The sequence below is a fragment of the Mus caroli genome, unplaced genomic scaffold, assembly GCF_978045245.1.
Source record: "Mus caroli unplaced genomic scaffold, Mus_caroli_1 scaffold_6, whole genome shotgun sequence".
NCBI lineage: Eukaryota > Metazoa > Chordata > Mammalia > Rodentia > Muridae > Mus > Mus caroli.
The window spans coordinates 102,284,639-102,306,849 of record NW_028227261.1 but is presented as its reverse complement, the minus strand read 5'-3'; the positions used below and the strand labels follow the sequence as shown (position 1 = coordinate 102,306,849).

General features: G+C 39.0%; 1 protein-coding gene across 1 annotated transcript in view; it reads left to right on the top strand.

Annotated features, from left to right (window-relative positions):
- Smc2 (structural maintenance of chromosomes 2) overlaps positions 1-22,211 on the top strand; it is a 54,939-nt gene that overhangs the window by 1,301 nt on the left and 31,427 nt on the right. The window contains exons 3-9 of the mRNA XM_021159844.3: positions 902-1,051; positions 11,088-11,210; positions 12,851-12,889; positions 14,268-14,378; positions 14,558-14,602; positions 16,126-16,359; positions 16,537-16,686. Of these exons, the coding sequence (XP_021015503.1) occupies positions 902-1,051; positions 11,088-11,210; positions 12,851-12,889; positions 14,268-14,378; positions 14,558-14,602; positions 16,126-16,359; positions 16,537-16,686 (852 nt within the window). The remainder of the gene's footprint in view (positions 1-901; positions 1,052-11,087; positions 11,211-12,850; positions 12,890-14,267; positions 14,379-14,557; positions 14,603-16,125; positions 16,360-16,536; positions 16,687-22,211) is intronic.

Sequence of the window (22,211 nt, the reverse complement as noted above, 5' to 3'; positions counted from 1 at the left end):
ACATACAGAGGCCTTGCTGTTGGGAGTAACACCCATACCAGCATACCAGTACTGTTGTTTTGGGTAGTCTCTGTTCTCAGTCCATACCTGCTCTTTTTGAAGGGAGTCTAGTTGGCCTCTCATGGGAATATGGCTCTAGCAGGCCATGCCCTTCCATCCAGTCCCCCTGCCTTGCTAAAAACTGTTAGATTACATTCCTAAAGCTAGCCACCAAGGTCCATTCCCTTATTTTGGTCACTTCTGCCTCCTGAGGCTGACTGCCAAGGTCCAGCTATCAAAGTATTGAAGTCCAGCAATCAAAAGCACCCCCCCCCACTTTGGCTCACCTAATTAAAATGCCCAATCAAAATTAACCAATTTATCCTAACATGGGGGTTTCCCATTTATGTTTATAAAGTGCCGTTTGTCTATGAAGCACAGCTGTCTCCCACCCTCCCAGAGGCAGTCCTTTGTTGTCTCTACTCCCAACCCCAGGACAAATAGCCCTTTCCCTCTCCCTCTCATTCCCTCACTCTTCTTCTGTCCTGAGAACATTATCTTGGGGTGTCTTGAGCCAATACTGGTTCTTTCACTTGTGCTTGCAGTGAATGCCCTATCAGAGTGAACTAATGGGCCTGGGATGGCTAGTGAAGTTCATAGACAGTACTTCCTTGAGTTTTAAAATTAATTCTTGCTAAGTCAGTAGAAATTAGAACAGAAAGCAAGTGCTATTGAAAAAAGTACATATTATAAGTCATTGTCTGTAGTCCTTGCTTTTCTTGTTGACATATGTGGCTGCCTGTTTTTACTTAACGTAACACTATATAGGTGGGTTTTCTAGAACAAGACATATAGTATTAATCCTGCTCTTGTATAATATGATGCTTTGTCAATGAGCTTTCCTTTCCCTTTTTAATTATAGGTGCGGGCTTCAAATTTACAAGATCTCGTTTATAAAAATGGACAGGCTGGGATTACCAAAGCCTCTGTTTCAATCACTTTTGATAATTCTGACAAAAAGCAGAGTCCGTTGGGATTTGAAGCTCATGATGAAATCACAGTAACAAGGCAGGTGAGTAGCTGTCAAATATCTGGATACCTTATGTTGTGTGGCATTGTTTCTTGAAAGATCTGCCTACCCCAAGTAGAGAACCAACAATAGACCAAAGCATGAATACCACCACAGTGCAGCTTGGTAAACCATTGAATTGTACTAGGATAACTTACAGGATTTGGGGTAAGGAATTATTTACAGAAGTAGAAAGGACTCAAAGACAGCCGCGTCATCCATAGCTCACACAACTAGGAATGTAGAGCACACTGCACAGCCTGCAGACAACTTGACAGATGAGAGAGTATCTTTTCTATTATTTGGTCTCGTTTTAGACCAGTCTCACTGGGCCCACACTCTTCCAGGTAGCTGGGCTTTGTAGCTTTTCTCTTCTCAAGAATCTTCCTTGCACTTCAGCTTCCTTGAGGAAGTCGGTTTTTATTGCTTGCCCTCACAGGAAGGCACCTAGTTAATCTGCTTAGGTTTAGGGACTTCTTGAAGCTACCTTGAGTTTGTTCTGTTGAAACTTCCCTGCAGAATGGAACATTCCAATCTTAGAAGAAACTGTTTCACAATACCGCACTATGATACAGCAGTGGTTCTCAACCTCGGGGTCAAATGACCCTGTCACAGGCTCACCTAAGACCATGGAAAAACAAAAATATTCACATTATGACTCACAAAAGTAGCAAAATAACAGTTATGAAGTTATAATAAAACTAATTTTATGGTTGAGGGGGTCGTCACAGCCCGAGAAACTGTATCAAAGGGTAGTAGCCTTAGTAAGGCTGAGGACCACTGAGTTAGAGTTTCTCTTCGAGGCAGTTCAGCTGAATCCAGCATCTTTCAAGCAGTTGCTGGTCTGCAGCCTATCTTATTTGAGAGTGTCTCTCAACAGTACTTCTTGCATAAGCTTAATGGGGTGTGGGAGTGGGCAGTGAGTCTGGTCTGTTTCAGGCTTTCTTGAAGGTTTTCAATGGTTCACCTCCTGAATTTTAAAGTGCTTTGCTATAGGATGGAATGTTTCACCTCCTCTTAGAAATAATACCCTGAGTCTGAAGGAGCTTCTTGTCAGAAGGAATATTCTCTCTTGGAGGAAATTGCTACATAACTCTTGCAAACTTTTCAGATCTAATGTGTTTGGCTGTATGGCTCAGAAAAAACTGCCTGGGCAATTCTTAGGAATACTGACTAGAATCCATTAGAATATCTTTGGTATAGAGTCTTGGACAACTGTATAATGTTGCTTTAGTCAATAATGAAGTGTGTATTGGCCCATAGGCTATATCATCTTTAAGAGAAGTGAAAGAGATCTTGAGAGTCCTCCTCTTCGTGAAAGCACTTAGCTATGAATTGAACTTAAGCTATGCCATGTTTAACTTTCATCGCTTTGGATGCTTCCTTTTACCTCAGATCTTGCATTCTATTCTGGTTTTGTAAAGAGGTTTTTAAAAACTAATCTTTTTTTTTTTTCCCAAAATGCATAGTGGCCTTGACTGTTGTTTATTAATACAGTTCAGTTGAAAGTGTGGCATTCAAGTGGCAGAGGGCATGGAATTTGGTTCCAGAGATGAGAGGGTTCCATCGCTTGATATATGAAGTCACTGAAGTTTACGGTGGATCTGAGGGGCTGAACGTCAGCCAGACTTATCAGGAAGCTCCATTCGTTGGACTCAGAGCCACAGCTCTCTGGGCTAGGAAGACTTTATTCTGCACTTCTGTCTCTATCTGGCGTTTGAGCTCAGAGATGAGGCGCCTGTTACAGTTAGCCAGGGCTGCCGTATACATCATCAGGATGCTAGCGAAGATCAGAAGGGGTATAGTAAAAGCTCGGGTTCCCAGAAAGTAGAGAAAATTCTGAGTGATCTGAGGAAGGCTCTCAATGGACTCGGATCTGGGCCCAAATGAAAACCTAATCTTAAAGTCAGCAGAAGTCTGTGAACTTAAAGTTTTATGCAATTAGTCTTGGTTCACTTGAAACTTCCAAGATGAAATCTGTTTTTTCTGAATATTTCAATATTTAAGTTGTTTGCAGGTCTAAATATTTTCTAAGTGGAACCCTACCAGGGCTTTCACTGAACTTATTTCCAGTTCCTTCACTTGCCTAATCACACCAAGTATGAGCGTCCTCTCTGTTCCCTCCCCTCACACACATACAATTTTCTTTGAGTTATATGGCCTCAAATTTAGAGTGACAAAAAGGGCTAGTGAAAACGGGTATGAACAAAACTAGTGTTGCTTCATTTAGACACTCCTCTAGCTCTCAGGCTTTCACTTCAGTGTGTATCACGGGACTTGAAAACATGGAACATGTGTCATTATTTAGCTTGGTCACTACTATTTCTTTCAGAGTTATTAAGGGCCTTTTATTGGTCGTTAATTTTTTTGTTTTTTTGGGGTTTTTTGTTGTTGTTGTTTTTTCTTTTTTTTTTAATTTTTTTTTTGTTGTTTCTTTTTCTTTTTTTTCTTTTTCTTTTTTTTTAAATTTTTTTTTTAATTTTTAATATTTTTATTACATATTTTCCTCAATTACATTTCCAATGCTATCCCAAAAGTCCCCCATAGCGCCCCCCACTTCCCTACCCACCCATTCCCATTCTTTTGGCCCTGGCATTCCCCTATATTGGGGCATATAAAGTTTGCAATTCCAATGGGCCTCTCTTTCCAGTGATGGCCGACTAGGCCATCTTTCGATACATATGCAGCTAGAGACAAGAGCTCCGGGGTTCTGGTTAATATATCATGTTCCAACAATAGGGATGCAGATCCCTTTAGCTCCTTGGGTACTTTCTCTAGCTTCTCCATTGGGAGCCCTGTGATACATCCAATAGCTGACTGTGAGCATCCACTCCTGTGTTTGCTAGGCCCCAGCATCGTCTCACAAGAGACAGCTATATTTGGGTCCTTTCAGCAAAATCTTGCTAGTGTATGCAATGGTGTCAGCGTTTAGAAGCTGATAATGGGATGAATCCCTGGATACGGCAGTCTCTAAATGGTCCATCCTTTCATCACAGCTACGAACTTTGCCTCTGTAACTCCTTCCCTGGGTGTTTTGTTCCCAATTCTAAGAAGGGGCACAGTGTCCACACTTTGGTCTTCATTCTTCTTGAGTTTCATGCGTTTAGCAAATTGTATCTTATATCTTGGGTATCCTAAGTTTTGGGCTAATATCCACTTATCAGTCAATACATATTGTGTGAGTTCTTTTGTGATTGTGTTACCTCACTCAAGATGATGCCCTCCAGGTCCATCCATTTGGCTAGGAATTTCATAAATTCATTCTTTTTAATAGCTGAGTAGTACTCCATTGTGTAAATGTACCATAATTTCTGTATCCATTCCTCTGTTGAGGGACATCTGGGTTCTTTCCAGCTTCTGGCTATTATAAATAGGGCTACTATGAACATAGTGGAGCATGTGTCCTTCTTACTGGTTGGGACATCTTCTGGATATATGCCCAGGAGAGGTATTGCTGGATCCTCCGGTAGTACTATGTCCAATTTTCTGAGGAACCGCCAAACTGATTTCCAGAGTGGTTGTACAAGCTTACAATCCCACCAACAATGGAGGAGTGTTCCTCTTTCTCCACATCCTCGACAGCATCTGCTGTCACCTGAATTTTTGATCTTAGCCATTCTGACTGGTGTGAGGTGGAATCTCAGGGTTGTTTTGATTTGCATTTCCCTGATGATTAAGGATGTTGAACACTTTTTCAGGTGCTTCTCTGCCATTCGGTATTCCTCAGGTGAGAATTCTTTGTTCAGTTCTGAGCCCCATTTTTTAATGGGGTTATTTGACTTTCTGGAGTCCACCTTCTTGAGTTCTTTATATATATTGGATATTAGTCCCTTATCTGATTTAGGATAGGTGAAGATCCTTTCCCAATCTGTTGGTGGTTTTTTTTGTCTTATTGATGGTGTCTTTTGCCTTGCAGAAGCTTTGCCGTTTCATGAGGTCCCACTTGTCAATTCTCGATCTTACAGCACAAGCCATTGCTGTTCTATTCAAGAATTTTTCCCCTGTGCCCATATCTTCAAGGCTTTTCCCCACTTTCTCCTCTATAAGTTTCAGTGTCTCTGGTTTTATGTGAAGTTCCTTGATCCACTTAGACTTGACCTTAGTACAAGGAGATAGGAATGGATCGATTCATATTCTTCTACATGTTAACAACCAGTTGTGCCAGCACCATTTGTTGAAAATGCTGTCTTTCTTCCACTGAATGTTTTTAGCTCCCTTGTCGAAGATCAAGTGACCATAGGTGTGTGGGTTCATTTCTGGGTCTTCAATTCTATTCCATTGGTCTATTTGTCTGTCACTATACCAGTACCATGCAGTTTTTATCACAATTGCTCTGTAGTAAAGCTTTAGGTCCGGCATGGTGATTCCACCAGAGGTTCTTTTATCCTTGAGAAGAGTTTTTGCTATCCTAGGTTTTTTGTTATTCCAGATGAATTTGCAGATTGCACTTTCTAATTCGTTGAAGAATTGATTTGGAATTTGATGGGGATTGCATTGAATCTGTAGATTGCTTTTAGCAAGATAGCCATTTTTACAATGTTGATCTTGCCAATCCATGAGCATGGGAGATCTTTCCATCTTCTGAGATCTTCTATAATTTCTTTCTTCGGAGACTTGAAGTTTTTATTATACAGATCTTTCACTTCCTTAGTTAGAGTCACGCCAAGATATTTTATATTATTTGTGACTATTGAGAAGGGTGTTGTTTCCCTAATTTCTTTCTCAGCCTGTTTATTCTTTGTGTAGAGAAAGGCCATTGATTTGTTTGAGTTAATTTTATATCCAGCTACTTCACCGAAAGCTGTTTATCAGGTTTAGGAGTTCTCTGGTGGAATTTTTAGGGTCACTTATATATACTATCATATCATCTGCAAAAAGTGATATTTTGACTTCATCTTTTCCAATTTGTATCCCTTTGATCTCCTTTTGTTGTCGAATTGCTCTGGCTAGGACTTCAAGTACAATGTTGAATAGGTATGGAGAAAGTGGACAGCCTTGTCTAGTCCCTGATTTTAGAGGGATTGCTTCAAGCTTCTCACCATTTACTTTGATGTTGGCTACTGGTTTGCTGTAGATTGCTTTTATCATGTTTAGGTATGGGCCTTGAATTCCTGATCTTTCCAAGACTTTTATCATGAATGGGTGTTGGATCTTGTCAAATGCTTTTTCCGCATCTAAGGAGATGACCATGTGGTTTTTGTCTTTGAGTTTGTTTATATACTGGATTACGTTGATGGATTTCCGTATATTGAACCATCCCTGCATCCCTGGGGTGAAACCTTCTTGGTCAGGATGGATGATTGTTTTGATGTGTTCTTGGATTCGGTTAGCAAGAACTTTATTGAGGATTTTTGCATCAATATTCATAAGGGATATTGGTCTGAAGTTTTCTATCTTTGTTGGGTCTTTTTGTGGTTTAGGTATCAGAGTAATTGTGGCTTCATAGAATGAGTTGGGTAGAGTACCTTCTGTTTCTATTTTGTGGAAACAGTTTGTGAAGAACTGGGATTAGATCTTCTTTGAAGGTCTGATAGAACTCTGCACTAAACCCATCTGGTCCTGGGCTTTTTTTAGTTGGGAGACTATTACTGACTGCTTCTATTTCTTTGGGGGATATAGGGCTGTTTAGATCATTAACCTGATCTTGATTCAACTTTGGTACCTGATATCTGTCTAGGAACTTCTCCATTTCATCCAGGTTCTCCAGTTTTGTTGAGTATAGCCTTTGGTAGAAGGATCTGATGGTGTTTTGGATGTCTTCAGGATCTGTTGTTATGTCTCCTTTTTCATTTCTGATTTTGTTAATTAGGATGCTTTCCCTGTGCCCTCTAGTGAGTCTGGCTAAGGGTTTATCTATCTTGTTGATTTTCTCAAAGAACCAGCTCCTTGATTGGTTGATTCTTTGAATAGTTTTTCTTGTTTCCACTTGGTTGATTTCGCCCCTGAGTTTGATTATTTCCTGCCGTCTACTCCTCTTGGGTGAATTTGCTTCCTTTTGTTCTAGTGCTTTTAGGTATGTTGTCAAGCTGCTAATGTGTGCTCTCTCTAGTTTCCTTTTGGAGGCACTCAGAGCTATGAGTTTTCCTCTTAGAAATGCTTTCATTGCGTCCCATAAGTTTGGGTATGTTGTGGCTTCATTTTCATTGAACTCTAAAAAGTCCTTAATTTCTTTCTTTATTCCTTCCTTGACCAAGGTATCATTGAGAAGAGTGTTGTTTAGTTTCCACGTGAAGGTTGGCTTTCTATTATTTATTTTGTTATTGAAGATCAGCCTTAGTCCATGGTGATCTGATAGGATGCATGGGACAATTTCAATATTTTTGTATCTGTTGAGGCCTGTTTTGTGACCAATTATGTGGTCAATTTTGGAGAAGGTACCATGAGGTGCTGAGAAGAAGGTATATCCTTTTGTTTTAGGATAGAATGTTCTGTAGATATCTGCCAGATCCATTTGATTCATAATTTCTCTTAGTTTCTCTGTGTCCCTGTTTAGTTTCTGTTTCCATGATCTGTCCATTGGTGAAAGTGGTGTGTTGAAGTCTCCCACTATTATTGTATGAGGTGCAATGTGTGCTTTGAGATTTACTAAAGTTTCTTTAACGAATGTGGCTGCCTTTGTATTTGGAGCATAGATATTCAGGATTGATAGTTCCTCTTGGAGGATTTTACCTTTGATGAGTACGAAGTGTCCCTCCCTGTCTTTTTTAATGACTTTGGGTTGGAAGTCAATCTTATCAGATATTAGAATGGCTACTCCAGCTTGTTTCTTCATGCCATTTGCTTGGAAAATTGTTTTCCAGCCTTTCATTCTGAGGTAGTGTCTATCCTTTTCTCTGAGATGAGTTTCCTGTAAGCAGCAAAATGTTGGGTCTTGTTTGTGTAGCCAGTTTGTTAGTCTATGTCTTTTTATCGGGGAGTTGAGTCCATTGATATTAAGAGATATTAAGGAAAAGTAATTGTTGTTTCCTGTTATTTTTGTTGTTAAAGTTGGCATTTTGTTCTTGTGGCTGTCTTCTTTTAGGTTTGTTGAGGGATTACCTTCTTGTTGTTTCTAGGGCGTGGTTCCTGTCCTTGTATTGGTTTTTTTCTGTTATTATCCTTTGAAGGGCTGGATTCGTGGAGAGATAATGTGTGAATTTGGTTTTGTCGTGGAATACTTTGGTTTCTCCATTTATGTTAATTGAGAGTTTGGCTGGGTATAGTAGCCTGGGCTGGAATTTGTGTTCTTTTAGTGTCTGTATAACATCCGTCCAGGATCTTCTGGCTTTCATAGTCTCTGGTGAAAAATCTGGTGTAATTCTGATAGGCTTGCCTTTATATGTTACTTGGCCTTTTTCTCTTACTGCTTTTAGTATTCTATCTTTATTTAGAGCATTTGTTGTTCTGATTATTATGTGTCGGGAGGTATTTCTTTTCTGGTCCAGTCTATTTGGAGTTCTGTAGGCTTCTTGTATGTTCATGGGCATCTCTTTCTTTAGATTTGGGAAGTTTTCTTCTATAATTTTGTTGAAGATGTTTGCTGGTCCTTTGAGTTGAAAATCTTCATTCTCATCCACTCCTATTATCCGTAGGTTTGGTCTTCTCATTGTGTCCTGTATTTCTTGGATGTTTTGAGTTAGGATCTTTTTGCGTTTTACATTTTCCTTGATTGTCGTGCCGATGTTCTCTATGGAATCTTCTGCACTTGAGATTCTCTCTTCCATCTCTTGTATTCTGTTGCTGATGCTCGTATCTATGGTTCCAGATTTCTTTCCTAGGGTTTCTATCTCCAGTGTTGCCTCATTTTGGGTTTTCTTTATTGTGTCTACTTCCCTTTTTAGGTCTAGTATGGTTTTGTTCATTTCCATCATCTGTTTGGATGTGTTTTCCTGTTTTTCATTAAGGACTTCTACCTGTTTGATTATGTTATCCTGTTTTTCTTTAAGAATTTGTAACTCTTTAGTAGTATTCTCCTGCAATTCTTTAAGGGATTTTTGTGCTTCCTCTTTAATGTCTTCTACCTGTTTACCAGTGTTCCTTTGTATTTCTTTAAGTGTGTTATTAAAGTCCTTCTTGAAGTCCTCTACCATCATCAGGAGATATGCTTTTAGATCCGTGTCTAGCTTTTCCGGTGTGTTGGGGTGCCCTGGACTGGGCGAAGTGGGAGTGCTGGGTTCTGATGATGGTGAGTGGTCTTGGTTTCTGTTAGTAAGATTATTAAGTTTACCTTTTCCCATCTGGTAATCTCTGGGGTTAGTTGTTGTCGTTGTCTCTGTTTAAAGATTGGAGCAGAAGCTGTGTTCCACTCACCAGCTGTCTCAAAATCCTGTGGCTGGGGTCCTGGGTAGCTGGCGGGTGTCAGCCGACCCTGTGCTCTAGCTACCCAGGTGCTGTTCAGGCCGGAAGAGGCCGGTTTCAGGCCTACTCAGGCCGGTTTTCTGTTTCCCTAATTAATGCAGTCTCAGGTCCCGTGCCCAATTGGATTGGAGCAGAAGCTGTGTTCCACTCACCAGAAGTCTTAAGATCCTGTGGTGGGTGTTGTGGGTAGCTGGCGAGTGTCAGCCGACCCTGCGCCCTAGCTACCCCGGTGCTTTTCTTACCGGAAGAGGCTTGTGGCCCTACTCAGGCCGGATTTCTGCCTCCCCAACCAAAGCAGTCTCAGGTCCCGCGTGATTGGACTGGAGCAGAAGCTGTGTTCCACTCACCAGCAGACTCAAAATCCTGTGGCAGGGGTCGTGGGTAGCTGGCGGGTTTCAGTCGACCCTGTGCTCTAGCTACCCCGGTGGTGGTCTGGCCGGAAGAGCTGTTGTTGTTTTTTCAAGACAGGGTTTCTCTGTGTAGCCCTGGCTGTCCTGGAATCCATTCTGTAGACCAGGCTAGCCTCGAACTCAGAAATCTGCCTGCCTCTGCCTCCCAAGTGCTGGGATTAAAGGCGTGCGCCACCACTAACCAGCAGTTTTTTTCTTTTATCAATGTTTTCATCTTCTCAGTTTTGTTTTTATTAATTTTATTAATTCTATTTTTAGAAATGGAATTTATATAATTGTAATGTTAACTATATAATTCATTGTATAATAGTTAACTATAAATGTAAAACTAATTCTAATTTATACTAATTTTATAAATTCTGTCAAATTTCACTTGTCATCTTAGTTTATAAATAGGTCTTCTCCTTTATTTTATCAATCTTCTGATTGTATTTACTTGGCTAGATCAAGACAGAGTTCACTTTTTTGTTGAGTTTTTAGGTATCCATAAGCACTGCTTTTTTGGGGTTCTCTATCCATATTAAATGTTCATATTTTTTTTTTCTATTTTGGTTATGAGATTGTTCTTGCCATTTTTTTTTTAAATAAATCCTACTTTTATTTAAGGATATACTTCCCAACCTACTAATCCTGAAAAGAAAATAAATTAATTTTGTTAAGTATTTGCAAATTACTGATGTATACTGGAGATTGTTGAATGCTGTGAGCTAAATCTCTCTTATGTCTTTCCTACTCTGGTAGATGCGACAGTCATCCCCTAAATGGCAGTTGTAGAATTACCATAAAATCTAAACAAGAAATGTTCTAGGATGTCGTGATGAGCCCAAGCTGAAGTACCACTACTCTGTCTCTTTGAAGTTGTCAAATGTCATTTTAATGAATTTCTTTCAGAATTTTGTCAAGAATTCATACCAAAATGCATATATCTTTAGCTTCTAGTATTTCTGTTCTCATTGGAAAGACAAATATTAACTTCTAAGTATGGTCAATTTCAGAACATGATCAAGAAAGAAAAATGTATACATATTGAAAAATGAAGTAAGATGGGAACTGAGATACTTAGTCCAATGCAGGTTAGGAGAGTTATCCATAATTACGTTAACTAGTTAGTGGAAGTACCTGAGTTGTCCTAACCCAAATCAGCAATCCTTCTGTCTGTGGTGTATCTACTATTCTTCTGCTTTGGGTGTGCTGTTATTTATACAGAATAGCACAATTTATAAACAATACTGTATTATTTTGGTATAAAATGTTTCTGTATCTTTAAAGTTTGTGAAATGCTTTCTTTTTAGGTGGTTATTGGTGGCAGAAATAAATACTTAATCAATGGAGTGAATGCCAACAACACCAGAGTCCAAGATCTCTTTTGTTCTGTGGGCCTGAATGTTAACAACCCTCACTTTCTCATCATGCAGGTATCTTGTTGGCATCATTTTCTGTCTTTAATAGTAATTTTACTATCTATTACTTTTAGTTTATTGCATAAGAGAACTGTGGAATTTTTCTTTTATGTGTTTTCTATTTCCATTTTTATTCGCATTTTCTGAATTTTTCCTATTATGTGTTTTGTTTGCAGATTTTTTTTGTTTTATAAGTGAAACCAATATATACTAAGTTAGGGGGGGGAAGTCACATGTCAGACTTTTATAGCTGAAAAAAATCACCTCCATCTCTAGCACCTAAAAAAAGTCAGGAAGAAAGATTTTTCATTGCAGTTTCCAAGGTTTCTTGCCCATTGTTGACCAGCGCTGCTGCTGTGTGCCTGAGGTGAGGCTGAAACACCACAGTGGAATGACAAGGCAGAGTAAAGCTGCCCACTTCTCGGAGTCCAAGAAACAGAGAGAGAGAGACAGATGTGCCTTTAAAATCTAGTTCTCCAGTGAGACTGCCACATTCCCTAGTTTCTAGCCTTCTAACGTTCCAGTGATAACTACATCAGTGATTAGATTAATTAGATCAGTGTTCTCATGATCGAGTCCTCACCTAGGTATGTTTCTTTGAGGATGATGCCTTTAGCTCAAGAACCCTGTAGGGAAGTACTTGATCTCAAAACCATTGAATTGTTATCTTCTTTTAAATGATCCACTTTAAAGCATTTTATTATTTCAAGGATAAACTGAAAACTGTCCTTCCAAGACTTAAGCAGATGAAAAGTAAAATAATATACTGTTAATAAATAAATAAAACATATTGTTATTTTATTTGGTTTATCTAACCCTTAACAGAATCAAAGCAGGAGTCAAAGCCAGGATCCTGATGGGATCATGTGTTTGTTCAGTTTATGTTGCTATGAGGAACGGCGCAGACTGGTTACTTTCTAAACAACAGAATTTTTTTGTTTATTTTGTTGGTTTATGGCTATCATTGCAGGACAATGAACAAGACACAGGTGTATCAAAGGGGAGAGAATGAGAGATGAAGTATGGCTGAAGTCACTTTTTATTATGTGTTTAGAGTCAACAATAAACCATTCTGAATATCATTACTATCTTCACTAAGCAACTGTCACTAAGTCCCACCTCTCAACATTGTCCCTTTGGTGATTAAGTCCCTAACATAGGAATTATGAGGGACATATCCAAACTAACTAAAATAAAAATGTATTCACTATAGTCCGGCTTCAACGCTGACAGCTTACTGTCAAGAGACTGTGAATTGTGACTCGTAATCTGAGGCCTGAGTAGATTGCTTTTGGAATGAATGCAATTGATGATTTCCTGCCCCTGAGCGAAATACAATCTCACTTCAGGCCTGGCGTCAGGTGGTTTGCTTTCTGAAGGTAGATTTTCAGGGTTCAGAAAACGATCAAGAAATACTTAAAACGCCCACGTTTGTTTCAGAATCCCATTCTTCTACGTTTTTATTACTGATCCTCTCCGAAATGTCCTGAGTTAAACTTGTGGAATTTGTATCGTTATCTTTCGTAGCATTTAATAATTTACCTTTTGCCACACCAATGAGTAAAGCCACTTACACTTAAACATTGAATGTCCAGCTTAGATGACATTTTCTATAGCTCATTGTAGTTATGTTAAATTTGCTGTTTTCTTTTTAGGGCAGAATTACGAAAGTATTAAATATGAAACCACCAGAGGTAAGAGTACTGAGAACGATAAGAAAAAAGCTTCACGTTTAACACTGTGTCCATAGTTTAAAGATCTTGACTGACTGTATTTTAGCAGCCTAGCTAACTAGAGTTCTATGTTGGGATGAATATTTAAGGAAAAACCATGTATATGAAGTTACTTTCTTTTCTAGAATACATTATATGAAACAAAGAACTTTTAAGTACCTTGAAAGTAGTTATGATCAAGTGAATTTTTTAGTTTTATTCTTGTTATTGAAAAGAGCTAAAGGGATTGATCTTACTACTGTATTTAAATAAGGTCAAGTTTACTTTCACTCAGGTGTACTACATTAGTGAGAAATTGTTAGTTTAAAACCCGACTAACATGTACAAATTATAATGGATTCAGAAGGAAAAAAAAAAATCCTCTAGAGGAGTGGTTCTCAACCTGTGTGTAGCAACTCCTTTTGGTGGTCGAGTGACCCTTTCACAGGGGTCACATATCAGGTAACTTGCATATCAGATATTTTTATTACTATCCATAACAATAGCGAAATTATAGTTATGAAACAGCAATGAAAATAATTTAATGGTTGTGGGTCACCACACATGAGGAACTGTATTAAGAGGTCACAGCATTTGTTGAGAAAGACTGTTCTAGAGATTGGGATTGAAGAAGCTGTTTTAAAAGGTGCTGGCATGCATTTGTATTGCTTTGTTTAGTCATTAGAGACGGTGTAAGATACTACGTAGAGAAATGGAAGTATAGAGAGAGTTACTTGTCATAACTCTTAATTCATATGCCATAGTCAGTAAGCAAATATGCTATGCTTCAGCCTTGGAATAAAATAGTGAAGTCCAGTGTGAAACTGTTATAAGAGCAAATTTAAAAAACAGAAGCTGAGTGGGGCTACTTTCTTTTTAATTTTTTTAATTACCTTTTTTTTTTAAAACTTGTACTTGAAGAAAAATAAGAATTAGCAGCTTCAAGCCAGGCAGTGGTGGCACACGCCTTTAATCCCAGCACTTGGAAGGCAGAGGCAGGTGTATTTCTGAGTTTGAGGCCAGCCTGGTCTACAGAGTGAGTTTCAGGACAGCCAGGGCTACACAGAGAAACCCTGTCTTGAAAAACAAAACAAAAAACAAAAAAAGAATTAGCAGCTTCAATTTTAGAAATAAAAATTGGTAAATTAACATAGCAGAAGACTTGATTCAGGAGCAAGAGTGAAGCTTTAAATATTTCTTTAAATTAAATGTCATAGTCATATATATTTTAGTCTGATTAACTTTTATAGTATGGTGTATGTTAAATAGTAAAGTTCTTTGGAGGTAAATGTATTGTTATAGTTAATGTTAAATTTCAGTGAGACATTGCTTTGAATTCTTAATTCTATTGTTATTCCAGATATTATCCATGATTGAAGAAGCTGCTGGAACCAGGATGTATGAGTACAAAAAAATAGCTGCCCAGAAAACTATAGAAAAAAAGGAGGCTAAGCTGAAAGAAATAAAAACGGTAATTCAAAAAACATGAAATAGTTTTGGAGGAGAATCTTGCATTTGGAGTTTTATGCTGTATATCAAGAAAATATTTTTCTTCTCAGTTGTTTTCCATGTCTTAAAAAACAGACGCTTAGATGTGTTTTGTGTTGGTACCTGATTTACTGAAAATATTGGCTTCCTTTTGAATTCTAGATACTGGAAGAAGAGATTACTCCAACCATTCAAAAATTAAAAGAGGTATGTTCTATATCTTTGATATATAGTTGGGATTGTTTTCAGAATTGTTAGCAGATCCTATGTTGTACAAGTACTGATGAAGTGTCCACTTACTGGGAATTTTTCTGTGAGATGAAATGCATTCAAATTAGTACTCTAATCCCGCCTTCTCCTTCCCGTGGATGTGTTTCTTCTGCTCAATCACAATTATGTTAGAGACTGTCTTAGTCAGGGTTTCTATTCCTGCACAAACATCATAACCAAGAAACAGTTTGGGGAGGAAAGGGTTTATTCGGCTTACACTTCCATACTGCTGTTCATCACCAAAGGAAGTCAGGACTGGAACTCAAGCAGGTCAGGAAGCAGGAGCTGATGCAGAGGCCATGGAGGGATGTTCTTTACTGGCTTACCTCCCCTGGCTTGCTCAGCCTACTCATAGAACCCAAGACTACCAGCCCAGGGATGGTCCCACCCACAAGGGGCCTTTCCCCCTTGATCACTAATTGAGAAAATGCCTTACAGTTGGATCTCATGGAGGCATTTCCTCAACTGAAACTCCTTTCTCTGTGATAACTCCAGCTGTGTCAAGTTGACACAAAAATAGCCAGTACAGAGACTAATCTTGATAATTTTAGAAGTGCTAATGACAGATTGTAATACTTTATTGAAGAGTCACAAGTCTAGATTTACTGGATAGTTAGTATTGACTAGAACATTTTAAAAGATAGAACTCTTAACATTGATCCGTGTCAGAGTGAATTCCGAGTATAATAGTAGCTATCATAGTAATTACTATAGTTCATGTACAACATTTTATGGTAGAATTGGGTTTCCTGTATAATATTTGCAACACCAGGCATCTTAAAACTTGGCACTATTGGAATGCTTGTAAAACACATTGTTTTTACCCACTTAAGACTTACTAACTGCTATTTAAAATTTGGTATTCCTTAACTCTTTATAGTGTAGGTAATTTGGAAAGGCTGAAAACTGGCAAATAATAAATTTGAAGTTTAAGCCTGGCCTTCAGATCCTTTTTTGTCCGGGAGAGACAGTGAAGCTACTGCGAAGTTTTCTCTATCTGCAGCTTACAGAGATTGGTTGCTATGTTGCTTCTGTAGGTCCTTATGTGAGTCACCTTCACTAATGTGGGCACAGGTGGTGGTTGTACTTGGAAGTTCTGCAAGAATCCTAGCAACACTATTGCCAAATACGTTTAATAGTGTGTCCTGATGGCTATGTGCACTTTGAAAACTGCTATCACCAGTATATGAACCATGGAACACATTTCCTCGTTAAATAGTCTGGTCATATTTTACACACACACAGGCTTATAGAATTCTATACAGATGGTAAAATGTTGTCTTAAAAGCCAGAGTTCTGAGATTATAGTTTCTAAAAGTTTTAAATAACGTCCTTAGTGACAAAAAAACTATCAGATCATATAAAGAGACATTTATCTAAGTTTGCTAGAGTGAGGTTCTCCCTAAATTTGTTTTAAAGGTATGAATTTGAATCACTCTTTATTGTGACTTTCCTTTCAGGAAAGATCTTCTTACTTGGAGTACCAGAAAGTAATGCGGGAGATAGAGCATCTGAGTCGTTTATATATTGCCTATCAGTTTTTGCGGGCTGAAGACACCAAAGAACGATCAGCTGGGGAGCTAAAGGAAATGCAGGATAAAATATTAAATCTTCAAGAAGTACTGTCAGAGAATGAAAAAAAAATAAAGGCTCTCAATTGTGAAATCGAAGAATTGGAGAGAAGAAAAGATAAGGTCAGAACAAACAAATTAGATAAACCTCTGTAAAAACTATACCATGACTTTAGGATTCACTGGACAGTGTTTTACACATTGTTTTGTTAAAGAAAAGCAGTGATATAGCTTGTAAAAACCACAAAAGAAAACTGTAACATGATGTGTTGTGATGTGAATTGTGTGTGCTGATTTTAGGAAACTGGAGGCAAACTCAAATCTCTAGAGGATGCTTTTGCAGAAGCCCAGCGAGTTAATACTAAGTCTCAAAGTGCATTTGACCTCAAGAAGAAAAACCTAGCTAGTGAAGAAACCAAGCGCAAAGAGCTAGAAAACATTATGGCTGAGGTAAGATTTAATTCCAGTAACATTTATTTGTCTATACTGTTCATATTTAATGTCAGCTACGGGGTAAGTTTAGTTGTTTGGGTCAGGAATACAAAATTGGGAAAAAAATAATTTAAAAAAATTCTCTGCCTTTTGGGTCTAGTTGAGAAAATGCAAAAGTAAGTAAATAGATAGTTGTTATACAGTGGTAACTGATGTGGATAAATCAGTAGTGGGGAAAATAGATATAAGGAAAGTTTTGCCCAGAAGTGTTCTGAGGGCCAAACAGGATCCTGATTGCACTACAGGAAATACATGAGTGAGTGAGTCTCAGTGATTTCTTCCTTATTAAGGTGAGGCTCTAACTTCCTAGCACCCACTACTCACACACCCTTTGTAGCTGAGGGTGATCTTGAACTCCTGGTCTCGTGATTATACCTCCAAATGCTAGGACTCCAGGGGTACACTGTCAGGCCTAGTGTATGTGTGCCTCGTCCATGCTAGGCAGAACTCTACCAGCAAAGCTGGGTGTGGTAACCTCCATCTCCCCTCCGCATTTTGTTTATATGTTTCAAAGGCTCTTCTTTTGTACTCCAGGCAGTTTTGGAATTCCCTGTGTACTCAACCCTGATGTGATTCTCCTACATTAGCCTCAGGATTACTGGGATTATAGGTGTGTTACTCATCTGCCCAGTGAATAAAAATCTTTTTTTTTTTTTTTTATAAAAATCATTCTTAAGGTACATTTCCTTGAAAAGGATAGACATAATAACTGACTGCTAATATAGGAGAATTTTGAGGGGCTTGGTTTTGCTTGGAATAATAAAATATACTAAATAATTAATAAAATAGACACTGTTTTTAAAAATCCAGTGGTGATGGATTGAGTAACTCAGACTCCTAATCCCAGCACTCAGGAGGCTGCGGTACCAGTTTGAGGTCAGCTTTGGTTTCAATGAGACCTGGTCTTTAAAAAAAAAAAAAAGGTGGGGTAAAGAAACATTCATGATTCAGAAACTGATGGGAGAAGGTGAGTGTAAAAGTTGAGTAGGCAGCCAGTGCAAGGTAGGTCATTCGTATAACTAGAAGTGTCTAATCTCAAAGGCGGTATGTGTGATAGAGCCCATGAGTGGTTCAAGGATGCTCCCATTGGGTGACTGAAAGTAGACATTGCTTTAAAGTCGTGAAAACAAATTTTTTTTTTTCACAGTGTCCTATCAGATACTGCTGTTATATGTAAAATAATTATAAATAACAAGCAATGGAAAGATTTTAAATAAAATGCCAAAGCATGTTGAGTATGTTTTAACAGTTCTGTTTGTGGTGCCCAGCTGCAGAAATGTATTGATTTTATGTTTATCTTTTAAATCGGGTTTATTAAGCTTTAAAGGTGTGGTTCTCTGCATTGGTTTAGACTTATTTCTCCCTTGTTTTTACAAAGCTTTAGCTTCAACACAAGGTTATAAGACTTCGATTTCTCTCTCTTTTTTTTCTTTGTTTCCTTTTCTGTATCCTTTATTCTTGATCTGTAAATGTTTGTATGCCCCAGGCTAGTGTATAGACATCTCCATCTTCTATTTACACTTGTTTCTTAGAGAGAACTCTTACTGCTGTATCTCTACATAGTCCGTTTCATGTGTTCAAATCGAAGCCGGGCTTAAGTTTTCCCATGAACTCTGTGTAACAGTTTGACTATGTACTGGCTGCCTGGTTAGCAACTCATTTGGAAAGAAGTCTGGTAAGACAGACAGAAAAGATGCATACACAGATACTTCGTGACTCGCGCGCGCTCCAGGTTATTAGTTAGAGAGGGTCAGCAACAGTCTAGAATGTGTGAGCTGAGTTTTCTCAGGCTGAAAACACTTTACCCAGAGGAGTTCAGACTCATCTGCATCACAACTGTAGTCAAGGGACCTCAGAAAGCTGCCTGCTCTGAATTTTAAATCCCAGGGTTATTTGAGCATCAGTTGTTGAGGAGGACTGGAATGCCAATCTCTTCATATCTCAGGGATGTTGCACTACCAACAAATTTTACAGCCATTCGCTGGCACCATATCAGAAAAAGGAAATTTGTTAGTCCAGGGCCAGTTGGAAAGTTGTTTTATGTTCTCTTGTGGCCCAGAAAAATCCCCTTAGCAAAGCTAGTACATTTTCTTTGCCTAAGGCTAGCCCCAAGTCTAGAGGAGGAGATTCGTCTTCCAGTAGATTGTTACTGTGTACCAGATATACACTGCATCATTGTTGAGCCTCAGCCAGATCACATGTAACTAGGCTCAGGAGAACAACTGCCACTGCCAGATGATAGGAATGATCATATCTGCCTAGAGCACTGACTTGGCCCAAATCCTGGTGGTCCAAGTTCTGTTTCAAAAGAATGAAAAAGGAAGTTGGAGGGCTGGCTTCAGACCTTCCTCTGCTTATGTTTCAACAAAGGTGTTGCCAGTTGTTAATGTAAAAACCATAGCTCTCATCTTTGTGTGTGTGTGTGCGTGTGTGTGTGTGTGTATGTGTGTGTGTGTGTGTGTGTATTTGAGATGGTGATGGTGAGACAGGATTTTACTCTTCAGCCTGGCTGTCCTCAAACTCATACCAGAATGGCCTTGAACTCTGTCTATCTCTACCTCCCAAATTCTGGGATTATACAGGTGTCTGCCATCACACCTAGTTACATCTCTCATCTTAAGGAAATAAGATAATTCATTCTGATGGTATTTTGAGTGACCATGACCTGGGAACACAGATTTAGGTTACTCCAAATTCCATGTTCCTACATGGAAACAATTTTACAGAACAAAAAGGTCATGAATGAGGACAAGTTTAAAATACATTGGTGAGTACAGCAGAGAGGCAGGTACAGTGAGATGGGGGAGCTGTTCTACCAGCCTGAGATGCTATCTGAAGACATTTTTAAATCTTGGATTGGCAGAAGCTAATGTTATGCTTAGTTAATAGCTTCTAAGAGGTTTTAAATTATTGTCACTCAGTGTTAGTTCAGATACAGAATAGGCCAGGGCATGGCTGTTCCAGAGGGCTAAAACTAGTCCAAGATAAAGCAGTTAGTCTCCAAACACACAAAACTCCAATCTCCATAGTATTGAAACTTCACTTGGTCTATCAGACTCTGCAGAAACTAGATCTTTCAGGAGTTTTCACAGCCAGCTGCAGCTTCTTTTCAGGAATTTTAATTCATACAATCACTTTGGTTAATAAGAAGTTTACAGCAACTCTGTTTGTTGTGTTACATATAGTTTTTGAGGAAATTAAAGGGCTGCCAAGGACCATCACAACGTTTAAAAATTCAGTATTATATCACATCATTCTTTCAAGAACACTGACTCCGTTGTATGATAACAGACATAAACAGTGATTTTACCTATGGATAGGTTTCTAGTGTTCTTAGTTAGCATAGAGCTGCAGGCTCCTGACCTAGTGGTATGTAGAATTCTTAGGGGTTAGACCCTAAGGTACCCCTGGCATAACTAGTGTACAAGATTCCATCATCTGTCAGCTCTCAGGACATGACATTTTGGCCATCCCAAAGTTTGCGCAGGCCCCAGTCAGAATGCATGTAGGTTGAAGATACTTCTATTTCCATTACATGTCAGACTCACAATGTATTAAAAGCAGTGCATATAAATACCCTACCTTGTTCAGTGCTTCTAAGGCCCTATTCAAAACTGGCATCTTAACTGAGAGGATCAAAAGGGTCATCATGGGTTTCATAAATTGGTTCCACCAATGCAAACACTTTTATTTAGACTGAATCTCTAGGATACTTCCTGGACATTTTGTTCAAATGGTGCTGGCAGGCAGCCTTTTCTGTTAGTGTAGTCCCCATTCCCTAAAGGCCTTTCTAATAAGAGGGCTTGTGCTCACATATCGTAACAGTGGTTAGTAACCATGTACCTAAGAATAACCTTGGACTTGCTGAGATTATAGGTGTGTTTCACCACTCCTGGTTTATGTGGTCCTGGGGATCAATCAGTGTATCAAGTTTTCAGTTAATACAGTTAGTCTGTGTGATCATGATTTTGTTGAATAACCTATTGGGCCATGGGACATATATGTGGCATGAAGTAAGTTTGTCCGACTGCTGTAGATGAATCCTTACCTGTGAGGTAGCATATCTGCCTAGACAGAAATGGTGTTCTGTTCCATAGCAGCCAAAATGACAATGTAAATAATAGGTTCTGCAGTGGAACAAAGGCCACTGATACCCAAATGTCCCAAAGGGTCCCGCTCAGAACAGAAGCACTAGATCACTGCAGTTATTCTACAATCTGATATCATCATCTTAATTTTCTCCCTAAGAAAGCCCTGAAAAGTGAATTCATTTCTACTTGCCCCTTGTTTTGACAGGAGTAATAATGTCCGTGTCTAGTGCCTTAGTCTCTTTTTCTATTGCTCTTCATGGAATATCTTGAAAGTAACCTAAAGGAGAAAGTTATCAAAGGAAAGTTAGAGCAGCAAGAGGTTGAATTGGCTACTCACATTGCACTCAGCCATGAAGCAAATAGTGATGAATGCTTGTGCTCACCTCACTTTCTGGTTCAGAGGGTAGCCCAGGGAATGGTACCACCCTTGGTGGGTGGGCATTCTCACCTCAGTTAACCTAGTCAAGATCCTCTCACACAGGGACAGCCGTAGACTGTCTTCCAGGTGACTCTAATTCTCATCAGGCTGATAATTGAGATGAAAAATCAAGCAGCTGGTTGGGTCTATAATATCTCTTTATCATACAGATTCCTTAACTGGGTTGCATAAATCTTTCTTAGCCTTTCCTATCTTTCTTCTAGATTGTCTGGTTTTCTTAAGTCCTGTACTGTGTATTACTTCCCTCCCAGATGGCTCAGGGCCTGACAACCTACACTTCTTAAGAATTATAACACTTGGAATATGAAATTACATGTTTCCCCCAAATTTGATCTTAGGCTGAACTCCTATGTTTATACCCCCAAGCCCCTATCAGATGTGTGTAGTAAGCTCACTAACATCTGGAGAGTGTAACCACGTTCCAGTTTACTGTCTTTCTCCCTAAATTGTCAGGCCATATATCTCTGACCATAAATTGAGACGTTGTTTATCAGGGGCTAAGGCCACTTTGGCTTTTTCAGGAAACAAACTGGATCCCTAGTTTTGTAAAGCATTCTCATTCACTGCACTGGTCATCAGACTGGCTGTATCTATATCACTGAGCAAGTTAGGGGAATCAGATCTCTATCTAGGCAAGTTAGGGGAATCAGATCTCTATCTTACATATAGGTGGTGATTATGTAGAAGCCTGGGTTATATTGTGGGCTGTTTCCACATGACCCTGGAAAGTTGTCATGGGTGGATGGAGTCTGTCCATTTGACCTGCAGCTGAGGGATACCAGGAAACATCCTGATCTGGGATCACTGGAATGAATGGGATGTACCTATTGTGATGTGAAAGGCTGTGTTAAAGCCTTGCAAGATATCATATTTCTAAGGGGGAGAGGGGACCAGAACACAGGCTTAGGAAGTCTTATTGCCAGCACATTCTGCAGTTACTTTTAAGAACTGCA